The sequence below is a fragment of the Solenopsis invicta genome, chromosome 3, assembly GCF_016802725.1.
Source record: "Solenopsis invicta isolate M01_SB chromosome 3, UNIL_Sinv_3.0, whole genome shotgun sequence".
NCBI lineage: Eukaryota > Metazoa > Arthropoda > Insecta > Hymenoptera > Formicidae > Solenopsis > Solenopsis invicta.
Window position 1 is genome coordinate 31,101,534 of NC_052666.1, and position 14,208 is coordinate 31,115,741.

General features: G+C 36.2%; 1 protein-coding gene across 6 annotated transcripts in view; it reads left to right on the plus strand.

Moving 5' to 3' along the window:
- LOC105204695 overlaps positions 1 to 14,208 on the plus strand; it is a 288,926-nt gene that overhangs the window by 227,684 nt on the left and 47,034 nt on the right. For all 6 annotated transcript variants that reach the window (XR_005574404.1, XM_039447320.1, XM_039447319.1 and 3 more), the window contains one exon: positions 13,566 to 13,655. Coding sequence is in view for 5 of the 6 variants with exons in the window: in XM_039447320.1 (XP_039303254.1) it covers positions 13,566 to 13,655 (90 nt within the window). In the remaining variant the exon portion in view is untranslated. The remainder of the gene's footprint in view (positions 1 to 13,565; positions 13,656 to 14,208) is intronic.

Genomic DNA, 14,208 nt, shown 5'->3' on the forward strand with positions numbered 1-14,208 from the left:
CCGTAAGTACTGAATGAGGTTCTCTTTTCGCACTTGAAATATCCACGAAGCGGCGCAGGTAATTTCTTCGAGTAACCGCACACTCGAACTTTTACGAACACGGACTTTATGTGATGTGTGTTACGGTGTATGCAAAGCCATTCAACTTTTTAACTTTCTTTGACCGTGACTTTTCGCGGATTGACTATACCGGGCGGATAATTAACAAGTTTATTTTGGCAAACGTCCAATTTTGTCCATGTTGACTCAAAGACGCGACTATCAAATATATCCTTATCTTTAAATGCATCACAAGTTTAACAAGATTTCATTCTCTCTCTTTCTCTCTGTCTCTTTTTGTTTTTTCTTATTACTATCAGAAGTAAAATGTAGAAAAAAAAAGTTATTGTAATTCTTTTATTTTTCAAATTAGTTGACTATTTGGTTAATAAAAAGTAATATGAAAGAAAGAAAAAAAACAGTTTCATTTATCATAATTTTATTATAGTTTATAGTCATCATTTTTGTTGCCAATTGTATTTACAGGTGTTTTAATCGCAAATTATAATTATTAGTTATTATTATTACCTGAATAACAAACAAATGTTAAAAAATAGCCATATTTACTATAATTATTTACTATATAAAAATGCTTATTTTATTTCTATCATCCATGTTGCGATATTTTACTACATTAATATATTAATTTATTATAATTTATAATTAAATTTTTTTATAGTGGCTACAAAAATAAACATAAGATTATTATTAACATTATAATAGTAATAAGTATAAAAATGGAGCTTTCAGCCACAATTACTTTACCATACAATAATTATAGTCACAAATACCAAATACTTTTCTCTCAACGTGCTTAAACAAAAAATTTCAAGGTATTTATGTAAACAATCTAACACATAATACCAATATATTTATTTATAGTCATTTAGTTTATCTACAATTGCATGAAATTTTTATAACTTTTATATTTTGTGCTTTCACCATTTACATGAGTGAAAATATATAATAAACTTGTAAAAGTGGCGACATTCATTATTGACGTATTAAAAACTGATATTCCGTTAATTAAATAATTATAATAATTGCGATTATATTGACAACCGTGGAAAGTCGGGAGAAAATGAGATTTCACTGTGCTTAATTAAGGCTGCCGCTGTGCTAAGCTGTGAAAGGGTTAAAAAGGTGATTGTAAACTAAGCAACGACGAGCATTAAAAAAGTCATCACGTAGAAGGGAAAGCATCGGTCGTGATAAATAGGCCAGTCGTCGTTAAATCGATCGGATTCAACACGAAAGTCGTACCGCGTCTACGCGTCCCGCGGAAGTCGCGAGCAGAAACGTCGATTCCTGCGAAACTCTTTTTTTTTTTCTTAAATAATCGTTACACTTTCACCGCCATCGGCGATGCAGTAACAAAGAAAAACGCAACGTATTGCCGGGGAATACTTACTGCATTCGGAGAATACAATAAATGTATTCGCAGTGCTTTGCCGATATTTTGCATCACGCACGTTGCGTTTCGCAGGAAATCGATTTTAACAAAATTGGATCTCGTTGATTTTTGTTACGTCATCAGCTGTAAACAGGTAGAACGAAAAGTTTTATTGAATAAAATTTCATCCAGTATTTTAACGAGAGAGAAAAAGGTCTAGCAAAAATTATATTAGCAAAATCTGTTTGATAATAAAGGAGAGAAATAATTTCTGTACTTGTCGTTAATTATAATTTTGCCTTTAGTTCGGGATTACACCAATCACACAAATATTTTCTCGGCTTCGACGCTTTGACGCTTAATCGGATCAAAAACGCACGAAATGAAAGAAGAGAAGCGCCGATCGTTCTGTCCTATTCACGCGGAATATATCCAGACATAACAATAAATTCTAAGGGACATTAAACGCGCAATACGAAAAGGTAGGTTAGTAGGAAACCTCGGCCGTCCACTCCAATTACGTTTTATGAAATGGCGAATACTCTGGCATCATATAATTACGGCATAACCATTAATGCAACGCGACTTAGTAATCCTAAAATTAGTAGAGGCCGGATGGTGGCAGCTGGCAATTACGCAGTACCGGTTCAGTGATATCAAATGTATCCTTGGTATATACTTTCCGTATAAGATAACATTCGGCGCATTTGCTTTTATCCTCCTCTCGACGAAACATCAACGGGATCACCGATCTTGATGTATTCCTTGATGTTATCCTTAAAGTTAATCTTCTTAACAATTCCTTTTTACAGGATGTATTATGAGAGTCTTATCACCTATTATATTGCAATTTGAATTTTTGATAAGTTTATGAATATTTTTTTTAAGTTTCTCTTTGTAGATTATACATCTCCATATTTCTTACATCGCAAAAACATGTGAAAATTACTTTAATTATAGCATGCGACGCTCAACCCTCCCATCAACATTATAAAAGAGTGTCTTTGTTTGCAATTCTTTATTATTTCATATTAATGGACGTATTTCGATACAACTATTATATTTTATTCAGTTAGCAATGATCCATTTATAAAATGGAATAATTTATGTACTTTGGCTTCATTGCCAAGAAGGGGCTTGATTTAAAACTTAATCACACACATCCATCTATTCTTTAAATTTGTTGGCTAATTAAAGCTAGCAACTATTATAACATTACCAACAAATAGGGGGGGGGGGAGAGAGTGCTAATTAATTTATATAATATCTCTGTTCTCCGTCGGCGATCAAAAAGTGCTCGAGAAGCTTCCCGCTATTAATTTAAGAGTAATTCTATACTCCGCTGCCTTCGCCAGTCCATCGCCAGTCTCTGACTTATATTAATACCATTACCGTCTGACATTTTAATGCCAGATTCAAATTATATAGAACCTTTATCGTACTCGGCTCGCGCGAAGTATAATCGTGTAAAGCCTTGTAATACCTGGCATAACTTAGCTAAGCGCCCCGCGTCTGAGATCCGCGAAATACTCGCCGAGTGAACGCATCGCTCGCAACCGTTCTTAGGTAGCTCATGCGAGCCCGGTTTGATGCTACCCGGTGAACTTTACGATATCAGCCTTGGGATGCTTTTGGAACGGGCGGTCGGATCGGGAGTCAAGGACGTCGATAGCAATATGAGCGGAAATCGGGCGGAGGGAGAGCGAACGCGATTCGCAGACAGTGACTCGCGGTGAGTCAGGGTGTGCGCGTGAGAAAGACAGAAAGAGACGTGGGCTGAGTTAAAGGTAACTGTAGGTTGGGTGGGTGCATGGGATGGGATGATATCGGGTTAGGTTGGTGGTCGACGGGGCTCGCCTTGGTCTGGCACCGCTAGTCCTTCCCGTATTGATCGCGTGCTCCTTTCCTCCCTTAGATACCACGTCGACCCTCTCTTAAGCCTTACGTATGGCCCGGGTACGCTCCTACCTTAGGCTCGACCTTAGGCCGACGCGTTTCACTACGGATCCACCGATTGGGGGGTTGAAATCAAGGGTTGAAATCTATATAAATCCGGTTAGCTTAGCTCTCGATGTCTCGCACGCGCAGATAAGATTCTATTTGTAAACTCGAAAATATGTTTCTCTATATTTTGTATAAACTCGGCGAAATTTTGTCAATAATTCCGGTCCGCGTTTCGTAATTTATTTTATTCCATTCCAAAGCACGTATATAGAATTTCATTATAAATTATTATGTCTTATTATGTCGAGATTTGCTTTGATTTATAGAGTTAACCAGACTTTTAAAAAGTTAAAAATTGATGTTTCTTTTTTGTAGAATAAATTACTATTATCAACGCCAATAGCAATCTCGTAGTGATGTTCTAAAATTGCAATTTTCTTATAACTTAATAAGATAATTGTTCTTATCATTAAACTGAAGAAAGAATCTTGTTGCATTGAGAATCTGGTAAGTTCAATCAGTAGGTTTGTTAAAAAATAGATATAAATCAAAAGTTTTGTAAAAATATACTGGGCGATAGTAAAGTCTACATGAAATGTTCCAGTTATCAAGAAGAGACCTATTATAATACCCAGAATTTCCGCTTGGTTTTATCAAAACGCAGTCATATACGTCTTGTTGATATAATCCAGTCATTATTCTCAGTGCATTTATTTTACGCACATAAAGCAGAGATTATTCATTAAGAAGCTAATAAAATTGTCTCGCGATATAAAATAAATCTACATGTCGTGTAAAGTAATTCCGTCGTTAATTCTAAGTCTATCGCAATGTAAATTTTATTCGATCAAACTTTTATTTCTAAAGATTTGTTGCGTGTGTACATGCTTTTCAATTATACAACAATCGCTCGCATTATACCCTCCTGATAAAGAATGCGCGATGCATGGTCACGTTTGCCATCTGATATAACATGGCTTTTTTTATGGCTACGATTACCAGACGGATGCGAATATATGCATATTCGCGATCGTGCAATTTGAGGAAAGGGAGGTATTTACCGCGTCGTTTAACGGTCTTAACAGGATGCCGAAGAGCTTAATTAACGGAGGGTCCGAAAGGCGTTCGTCACGCGCGCTGGACGTGTGAGAGCGACCAATGAATTACAAGTCGGGTGAATTTACAAAGGTATCGTCCCGTCTCGGGGTGCGTGCCGTGACGAACGAGCCCCTCTCGCGCTTATCGTACGCACGAACGATGACGAGGCTGCAGCAGGTGAAGCTGCCGACGGCCAAAGTTTCTCGAAAACAAGCGCTTAGCGCACTGCGCCTCTGAAAATCATTCTCGACAGCGCGCATTTCCGGTAGCAAAGGTCCGAGAAAGTTATTTATCGCTATCAGCTCGAAAAGGGACGTTTGAAAATGATTTTGTTGAATCAGAATAACTATGGAATAAGACGTTCAAGCATGGTGGGGATTACTAAAAAAAATTTGGACATTTACACTGAAGGAAATATTACTAAATTTTGATAAATGTTTATTTGAACGCACTAATGAAATATTTATTACATGTAAATATATATTTATTTAGTACAAAAACCACTAATTTAATTTAAATATCATTTTTTCTTGTAGAGAAAACATTTATGTTTTGTAGGTAAGTATTTTATTACTACTATTCAAATAAATATTTATTGAAATTTAGGAATTCTTTTCTCAGTGTAGCAATCAGTTTGAGTATTCTACATAATTATTTTAATAGTGTAGGCTGAGAAAAAAGTTGTTGATTTGACTAAAATTTTTAATTTGATTAAATTTCTTCATTTCGAGTTTATGCCATTTAAACTAAATATGTAGAGATGTTTAAATTAAATATATAAATGCTTCAATTCAAATTCAAGTATTTCATATATTTGAGTAAAATACTTGAATTAAAGAAATTTAATTAAATTGAAAAATGTATGTCAATTTAACAATTTCTTTTTCTCAGCATAGTAAAAATTATTTTCACCATCTATCTAGCTAAATTTTCAGACACTTTGGTAAAATCGCGTAGAGTAAAATTCCTGAATAAAATTTCGTATATTTGCATCTTCAAAGTTCGATGCGCTTAAGACTTGGTTAATTTTTAATTTTTCCTGATATATCGTTACAATCGCAAGGCGAGTCCTCAACTTTACTAGCCTTTACTGTTTAGTTTCTTCAAACCGAGCGAAACGGCAACGGTGGCTGCGGGTACTGCCAAGCCGTCGCGATCTACATTTTATCGGAATCATTGCTAAACGCGGTTGACAGCGTCGACGAAATTCCACGGGGGATCGGCATTAAGCGCGCTGATCCAGTTTCGTCGTCGAGTCGGTCGCGTGCTCGCCCGCGACGCAATTAGTCGCCCGATAACGGAACGGAGCGAGGCGGCCTAAACCGAGATAAAACCAAGCGAAGAGAGAGAGAGAGAAAGAGAGAGAGAGAGAGAGAGAGAGAGAGAGAGAGACAAAGAAAGAGAGGAAATGAGAGAGAGAAAGAACAAGAGGAAGGCAGAAATTCAGGCTAATTCGGATGCGGTTTCTTTTAATCGGCTAACCGAGCAGAGTAAGACCGCGCTCGGTATACGCGATCATAACGATAATAGCGCATGCAACGTGCGCGGAGCAGCGAGCCGTATGACCCGTTGTTGCGTATGGAAATGAAAAGCCATGAAAATCCGCTTCGGCACGAACGCGTTAACGTTCAGCGGCGGCTTATCTTCGACACCCTTATTGATCTCTAAACGCGAACGACTTCTCGCCTCTCTCCTTTTCCTCTTTACCTCTGCGCGTATCTTTTTCTTCCCTTGTAGAGCGTCGTCGTGCGTCACGTGAATTTCATTCTATAATACTTTGTAGACTCAACAGCTGATTAGAGACACGCGTTCGATTCTACCGGCGGCGTTGAATTAAAATGCAAGGCTCTATGTAAGTTTTACACTTTCGCGATATCGCGTGTTTGTCCAATGTGAACCAGTGTCCTGTATTTTTTCCTCGCGGAGAGAATTAATATAATTCCAGGTATATGATCACGCTAAAAACAAATAAAAAGTTATACCGCGCACACGTGAATCTTTAATTCGAATATAGACGAAAGTTGCCGACTGCGTATCACTCAAGTTACTTTTTATTGTATTTCTCACTTGGTATTAATTCGTATGCAAATGAGTGTTGGAAATTGTAGTTTGACAATGTTTAACTTTTCATAAATAACAAATTACTTTATTATAAGCCTTTTTGCAACACGTACGTAGTAAAATGGTATAGGCAATTGGTTGCTAAAATCGTATCTGTGGATCTCGTAAAATCGTATCACCTTTCGTAACATCGAATTTATGAATTTAAATAATTTAATGCAAAGGATTATTAAATTAAAAATTGGAAATTAAATGGATTATTAAACGACTCATTAAATCGGATTATTAAATGTTTATTTTATTAATAATTTATTGAAAGAGTATCAAATATTAATTATCATATTTAATAAGTCACAATAATGAAAAGATAAGGATATCGAAATAAAACTGGCTTGAATTTATTTTTACAATATTTTTATTCAAGTCAATTATTAATTATACTATTATCACTTCTCATATTAATATCAGTTAGTGTCATAAAATCTGTGATGTTACGATTTAAAAAACTTGATAAACTTTATAAAAACATTGATTTATGATATGCAAATATGTAAAATATTCTACAATAAATCTTTTACAAAAATATAAAAATTTAGTATAAATTTGCACGATTACATTATTATTAACATAAGTCGATTAAAAATTTAAATTAATTGCACCTGATTTTTTCAAATGTTAGCGCGCACGAAACAAGATGTCGAATTTTTATATTACTCATTTCTTATTTATTTTATATTTTTGTCACTAAATGTTGCTTATATTAAATAAAAATATAAAATATTGGTGAGGTATATCATTAACGACCGTATTCATAGTTCTTCCTTGAGAAACGACAACCTTGCTATTGTCTATCTTTGTTTCACGTACTACGTTTTACCCTATGCAAAACAAAGACAGACAGAAACAAAAAATCCTTATTTCCTATGGAGGGACTATGAATACGGGTATAAGATAAGCGGGACTCATTCAATAACTCTCTCTCTTGTTAGGTCTTTGACTATAGAAATCAAACGTTTCGTTCTACGAATAAATACTCGTACAATATCACGATCGCCTTTAATTAGGTCTTTTCCAGTGAACACTAGCAAATTCGAGATGATTTGCATTTCACTGCAGCGGCTTTAATTTCTTCCCCATCTAATTTTATTACGTGGCGCGTGCAATATGATATGCATTGTCGTTTTACTTGCTAAAGATTGCTGTATGGAGTTATAGTATATGAACGTATTGAGAATGTGAGGCATTTTTTTAGAAAACAAAGAAGCAACTTGTCGCGATACCAAATTTGATATTAAATCCGGCGCCACGCGAAACACGCGATGTGTCTTTCTCTCTCTTTTCTCTCTCTCTCTCTCTCTCTCTCTCTCTCTCTGTAGAGAGGAAGAAGAGGAGGAGAAGGGCGGGTGAAAAAGACACACACACGTGGTTTTCTATTTCTCGCGTGAGCCACCCGGCGAATCAGTCGCGTGCCACTCGCGGGCGCACTCGCGTGTTCCGTCCAAGCGTGAACTTCTAATACCCCTTCATCCTCACCTTGACTCTCCCGCATTAGCAGGTCGCCAATAATACTTCACGCACGAAATCTTTCCATTTTCTTTCCTCATGCGAGCGGGAGTCACGGGCACGGACGCGAGCCCCGGAGCGCACGATTGGATATGCCGGTATGCAGATTGCGGAATCTCGGGCGATCGCGCGCTCCCGAGTTCAAGAAACTGAAGTGGAAGTTTCCTCGAGTTCGGCTTCGATGGTCGTTCATCGGAAATCTCAATGAAATTAATGCATCCGGATAATAATACAGGTTTACTGGACGTTTCGAATAAATTCGATTTTATACTTCGATCGTACATTAATCCTCCCCAGACTATCTCGTTTTTTTTTCCATCGTTCAATCAGATTACAGACTAGATGAATGGTTGTGTTTTACAAAGGATTTTTGAGCTCTAAAAATCTTGTACACTCTTGACATTTAGAAATACGATTGTACAGTTATGTGAGCCGAAATGTTCTTATTCATGTCCGAATTTGAGGAAAAATCGTCTGGGCCGTAAAAACCGGAAACTGAATTTGTCGGAGAAACCCAGACCCAGGTTAATCTACGGAGAGTTGATCTGAAGAGCAGCCTTCGAAAATTCTGTCCCGCAAATTTTTTTCACTAAATATGAATTTTGTGAAGAAATGGACTGGCTCGCGTCAGTACATGTAATACCGTAGATTTAGAAGCTAATTGCACTTGCGCGTTGCATTTGCATTATTCCGAAACGCATATCATTCACCTAAATATTACTTGTGTTTTATCGTGACGCGAAGCGCAACCCGAACGAAGCGATAGTCATAATCGTGAAGACTCCGCCGGTCGATCGAGAAAACTCGATTACTTCCCCAAACAATGCAATTATAGTAGTAACAACGAACGAGTCTCGCGGGATGATGCCTTCCGCGGAATGGCTATGTCGGCCATTTCGTGGGGACGGGAAAGGGGGAAGCAACACAGAAGAAAATCCTATTATAGCTCCGTGTCCGTACGCGGAGTGGTACAGTGTGGGGTGGAAGCGAGAGAGGGTCGTGAGCCCGAGGCGCGCTCACCCCCCTTTCCCCCGCGCGCGCACATCCGTATTGACGCAACGCAGGAGCCCACCCTGCGGATTAACCAATCGAAACGCAGCATCCGCGCATGCGATCGCTTGGAAACGCGTGCCATTTTGTATGCCACGCTTATCGCGGGGCGGAATCAGGGCGCCCGTTTCCGCGGCCGGAAAATGAAACCGAGAGTTTGACACAGTGACATATTTAATCATAAGGGCTGCGAAGGGTTACACATTCGACGTGCGGATAAGTGATCCTCTATCTTTTTCTCACTTGATTTCCCGCTAGAATGTTTGGAATGTTTGCAATTAAATTGCTATCTCGTTGCGCTATCTCTGCAATGATATAAACTCTATAAAGTGCAATTGTATGCCTTAATCTAGATTACTTAGAGGGAAATTTATTAATTTGCGCCCTCTTGACATTTCAACGTTTCTCGTAAAGAGAAAATGCAACTTATCGTAGAAAGCGTAATGTTGCTAGAGATAAAAATTTCAAATTTCTCGGCATCATTAATATTTATTTTTACCAATATAATTCTTAAAAATAAATAATAAAATAAACTGAGATTAAAGTTAATTTACGTTGGTGGAAGTGGACATAAATGAGAGAAACCGTCAGTTTTGCATTACACTATCTCTACAATGATATAAATTCTCCTGCAAAGTACACTTTTGTGCTTCGATCTAGATTAATTAGAGAAGAAAATTAATTTTCCTCCTTGACACTTAAACGTTCTTCATAACAAAAAAGTTTATCATAAAAAGCGCAAAGTTACAAAGAGATAAAAATTTTATCGACGTCATTAATATTTATTTCTATCAATATAATTCTTGGAGAAAGATAAAAACTAAATTAAACTGAGATTAATCGACGTAGATAAAAATAAATATAAAGGAGAGAAACGTAGGATTTCGCATTGCATTACTTTTAATGACACAAACTCTATAAAGTACAGTTTTATGCTTTGATCTAAATTAATTAAAGAAGAAAATTAATTTGCGCCTTCATGACATTTAAATGATTCTCATAAAAAAGTATAATTTATCGTAGAAAGCGCAACGCTGCTAAAGGTAAAAATTTTATCGACATCATTAATGTCCATTTCTATCAATATAATTTTTAGAAAAAGATGAAAAATAAATTAAACTGAGATTGAAAGTTAATCGACATTGATAGAAATGGACATAAATGAGAGAAACGTTAGTTTCACGTTGCATTATGTCTATACTAGGAAAACAAATTTAATGCCTTCAGCAAAGGTTGTTTAATCCAGATATTTTTTAACTGCGACTAAATATTTTGTTTTATACAACCAAACTTGCGTTGCTTCTACAAAATATATATAATATAAAAAATATTTGTTTATATTACTAAATAGTTTTGTTTGGTATATTTCAATCAAATTATTTGTTGTGTTACAACAAAACATATTTTCTAATGTACAATGATAAAAACTTTCATGCAAAGTGCAATTTGACATTTCGATCTAGATTAATTAGAGGAGAAAATTTATTAATTTGCGCTTTCTTGACATTTAAATGTGTTTCTCATAAAGAAAATATAATTATTGTAGAAAGCGCAATGTTGCTAGAGGCAAAAATAGCAATTTTATCGATATTGTTAATATTATTCATTTCTACAATATAATTTTTAGAAAAGATAAAAAGTAAATTAAACTGAGATTAAAATTAATCGACATTAGTAGAAATAAACATAAATGAAAGAAGTATCATTTTTGCTTCGTTTTGAACTAATAATCAATATCGCAATATCTTTTCATCAATGAAAGACTAAAGTATTTCGAAGAGATCAATTCGGAATCTACCTACATATAATAATTCAGACTCAATAAATCTTACAAATTTCAATATTGCGATTTAAACCAATATAATTATCGTAATTATTTAATTTTTCTAAGAAACAAAATTCTCATTTTATCCTGACAATAATGGAATATTGCGAAGTCCGCGATCGATTCTTTGCGAGATTGCCAGAAGTTATGGATTAAGAAGCCACGAGATATCTGTAATTATCGCAACTTTACGAGCATGCATCGCGTCGGCGCGATAAAAATTCAAAGATACGTCGAAAGAGAATTATATCATTCATGTATCAAAAGGCGCGAGAACAGAAAGGTAAAAAAGAAAGAAAGATAAAACTCTGCCTTGATCGAGAATAATTATTACAATCTATTCACAAAACGTTCTAAAACCATCAGTTATTTCTTGGCTGCATCTTCTTTAATATCTTCTTTAAACTAGAGTCGAGTTTCGTCTTAGCATCGTGGATGGCTGCTATTTGTATTGCACGTGTGTCGTCGTAATCGCGTGTTCAATTAAAATTGTTAAAGTGAAAAATACCCCGGAGATTAAATTAGCACGAGCACAAGCCCTAGGTACACCCGGCTCAGTGTACATACACCTTCTTTCTACGCTGCCGGCCGCTTTCGGCGTTGCTCGCCATATTTCAGAACAATAAGTTTCCGCGGTCTGGCGTGCCTGGCACCGCCACCGCGAAATAAAACAAAACAATACACATTTAGCTCGCAGAAAGCGGCGGGAGAGCGGACGAGGCTTTAAATGGTTTCCTACCCCCCCGAGCTTCCGAGCGGCGGTGGCGGCGGCGGTGGCGTAGGGCGGCGCAACGCCGGCCGAAGACTGCTAAAACTGGGACGGATATTTTCGGCTTCGATGCGCCGCATTCGGGCTTCGCTACGCGGCGAGGGCTCGTTTGGTATTTGCCGGTATCGGGACCGCCGATAAATGGGAAAACTTTCCCGGGGCGTTTTCAGGCGCGTTCCCGGCGAGAAACAACGCTCGCCGCCCTCCGCTTTCCGAAAGGCGGCAACGCACCCTTCCGTTTTCGTGCCGCCGCACTATTCTCGCGTGGGCGGCTCGAAATTGCCTCTGTATTTCGGAAAGCTTAATCGTGTGTGCCACGTCGGATTACGTGATTTACTTGAATTATTCTTATCGGTACACCGGTGGTAGCCTTTGTTCTCAAGATTCATTTGCTCCAAAGTTTGCTCCATTTTTTTTTCCGGAAATTCCACTATCGTTGCGCTACAAAAATTCTTACGTAATCATGTATTACCAAATAAATTCTTTAGTTCAATATTTTATCTTAAATGCATCTTGCGTTTCGTATTATTTTAAATAATTTGAAATTTATAATTTAGATCTATCTTACTGATGCTGTTATCTATTTTTCTTCGTTTTCAATATATCCGAATGAGACAACATTTATTAAATTATATGACGAAATCTTGCATAGAAATCATAATTTGCAATCATATTTACAAAAATCAATGTAGAAGTATTGACGTTTTATAAGATTTTGATTTTGCGAATTAATTTCGAAATAGTATTTTGATAAAATTATGTCGATATATTAATTTATCTTAATAATATATTTACAAAATTAAATTTAGAAAGAAATTGTTTTATAATTGAACAAAATATTTTAGCTGTATTTTGTATGCAACATTTAGAAAGATAAGTAATCCATATACTTGTTTACAAAAATGCATAATTGTTATATTCCTAAATTATAATGTAAAAATATTACAGCATATATTGTACATTTAACGTGGTAATTTTTAATAAAGAATTAAACAGTTTTGCAAAATATACCTCGAACTTAGATTTGTCTAGCTTTTGACAAATATTATTTATAAATTACTTTGATAAAATTCTTGCACTATGACGTATCATCTTAGCGGAATATTGCAAAATTTTTGTAAATTTATGATGCCAATATTGTGCAATATTCGCACATTGTGCCGGGATATTGAATTCTTAACCTTGTAATATATATTTGTTGGATATATATCATGAAAGTGTACTTCACTCTCGTGAGAAAGCCATGTGAATAATAGGTATTTTTGGCTTCGAGGTGAACACTCGAGTTGTGCAAGCTCGTTTGGTATTTGCCGGTATCGAGTCGGCAGACAAATGAGAAAACTTTCCGGAACGTTTCCGACCGATGCCGCCGTCGCCGCCGCCACCGCCGCCGCAAAACGCTAGCCTTTGGTTTCGAAAAGGCAACGTACCCTTTCGTTCTCGTGCCGCCGCTCTATTCGCGCGGGGTGTACACTCGCGTACGTCTAACAACGTTTAAACCTGTGTTTTGCAGTACCTCTAACTTATCCGCGCCACAAATTAGCCTCTTGAGCTTCGATCCGATGCAAACGGAGCAGTCTCCGCCGGATTATGTTCAATTCCCAGCGATGTTACATGTAGTTTTACATTTAGTTGATTGATGAGCGACAGACGACTCGGCGGCTCCGCCATCGTCAATCACTACATCAAAATGCAATATTTTTTGTAAAATGGTCGAGTGCGGATTTATTGATGTTTTATATTCAAAATTGATTTCTATTGACGCAGTTGCTTTCACGTATATTCATGTGTACTTTAATCGAGGGATCGATTTTCTGTTCCAGGCACTGAACGGGTTCCTGCTAATACTGACTTGCGACGGGGAAGTGTTTTTCGCTACCCATAGCATAGAGAGTTATCTTGGCTTCCATCAGGTATGATTGAATTTATAATCAAGGCAACCGTTGTATCAATACAGCAAAGCGAAAGAGGCACAGAATATAAATTTACACATTAAAAATCCTTAGATTTACATTCAGATTAGCAGGTGTATTACACGCTATTGCTATAAACTAATGTAAATTATTACATTACTATATGATATATTATACAATAATATTGCATATCCCGAGAAAAAAAACTCGACTAAATTTTTAACTTGATTAAAGTTTAAATATTTTTCTATTTAAGTTAAATATTTAACTGTTTGAAACTGACCCGCGTAAAAAAATTTAATAAAGATCTAATATGAGGTTAACATAATTTAATATATGTCTTATTAAAACCTAATAAAGATTTAACTTAGACCACGTAAAGAACCAAATTAAGTTATATATAATACCTTATATAATTTAATTTAAATGTCTTATAGATTGAACTAAACATCCATATTAAAAATTACGATTCTTGTATTAAATGTCTTTGTCTAAAAATTTGTTAAGTCTGTCCATATTTTAGTCTTAATAAGTTTTTTTATACATAATATCT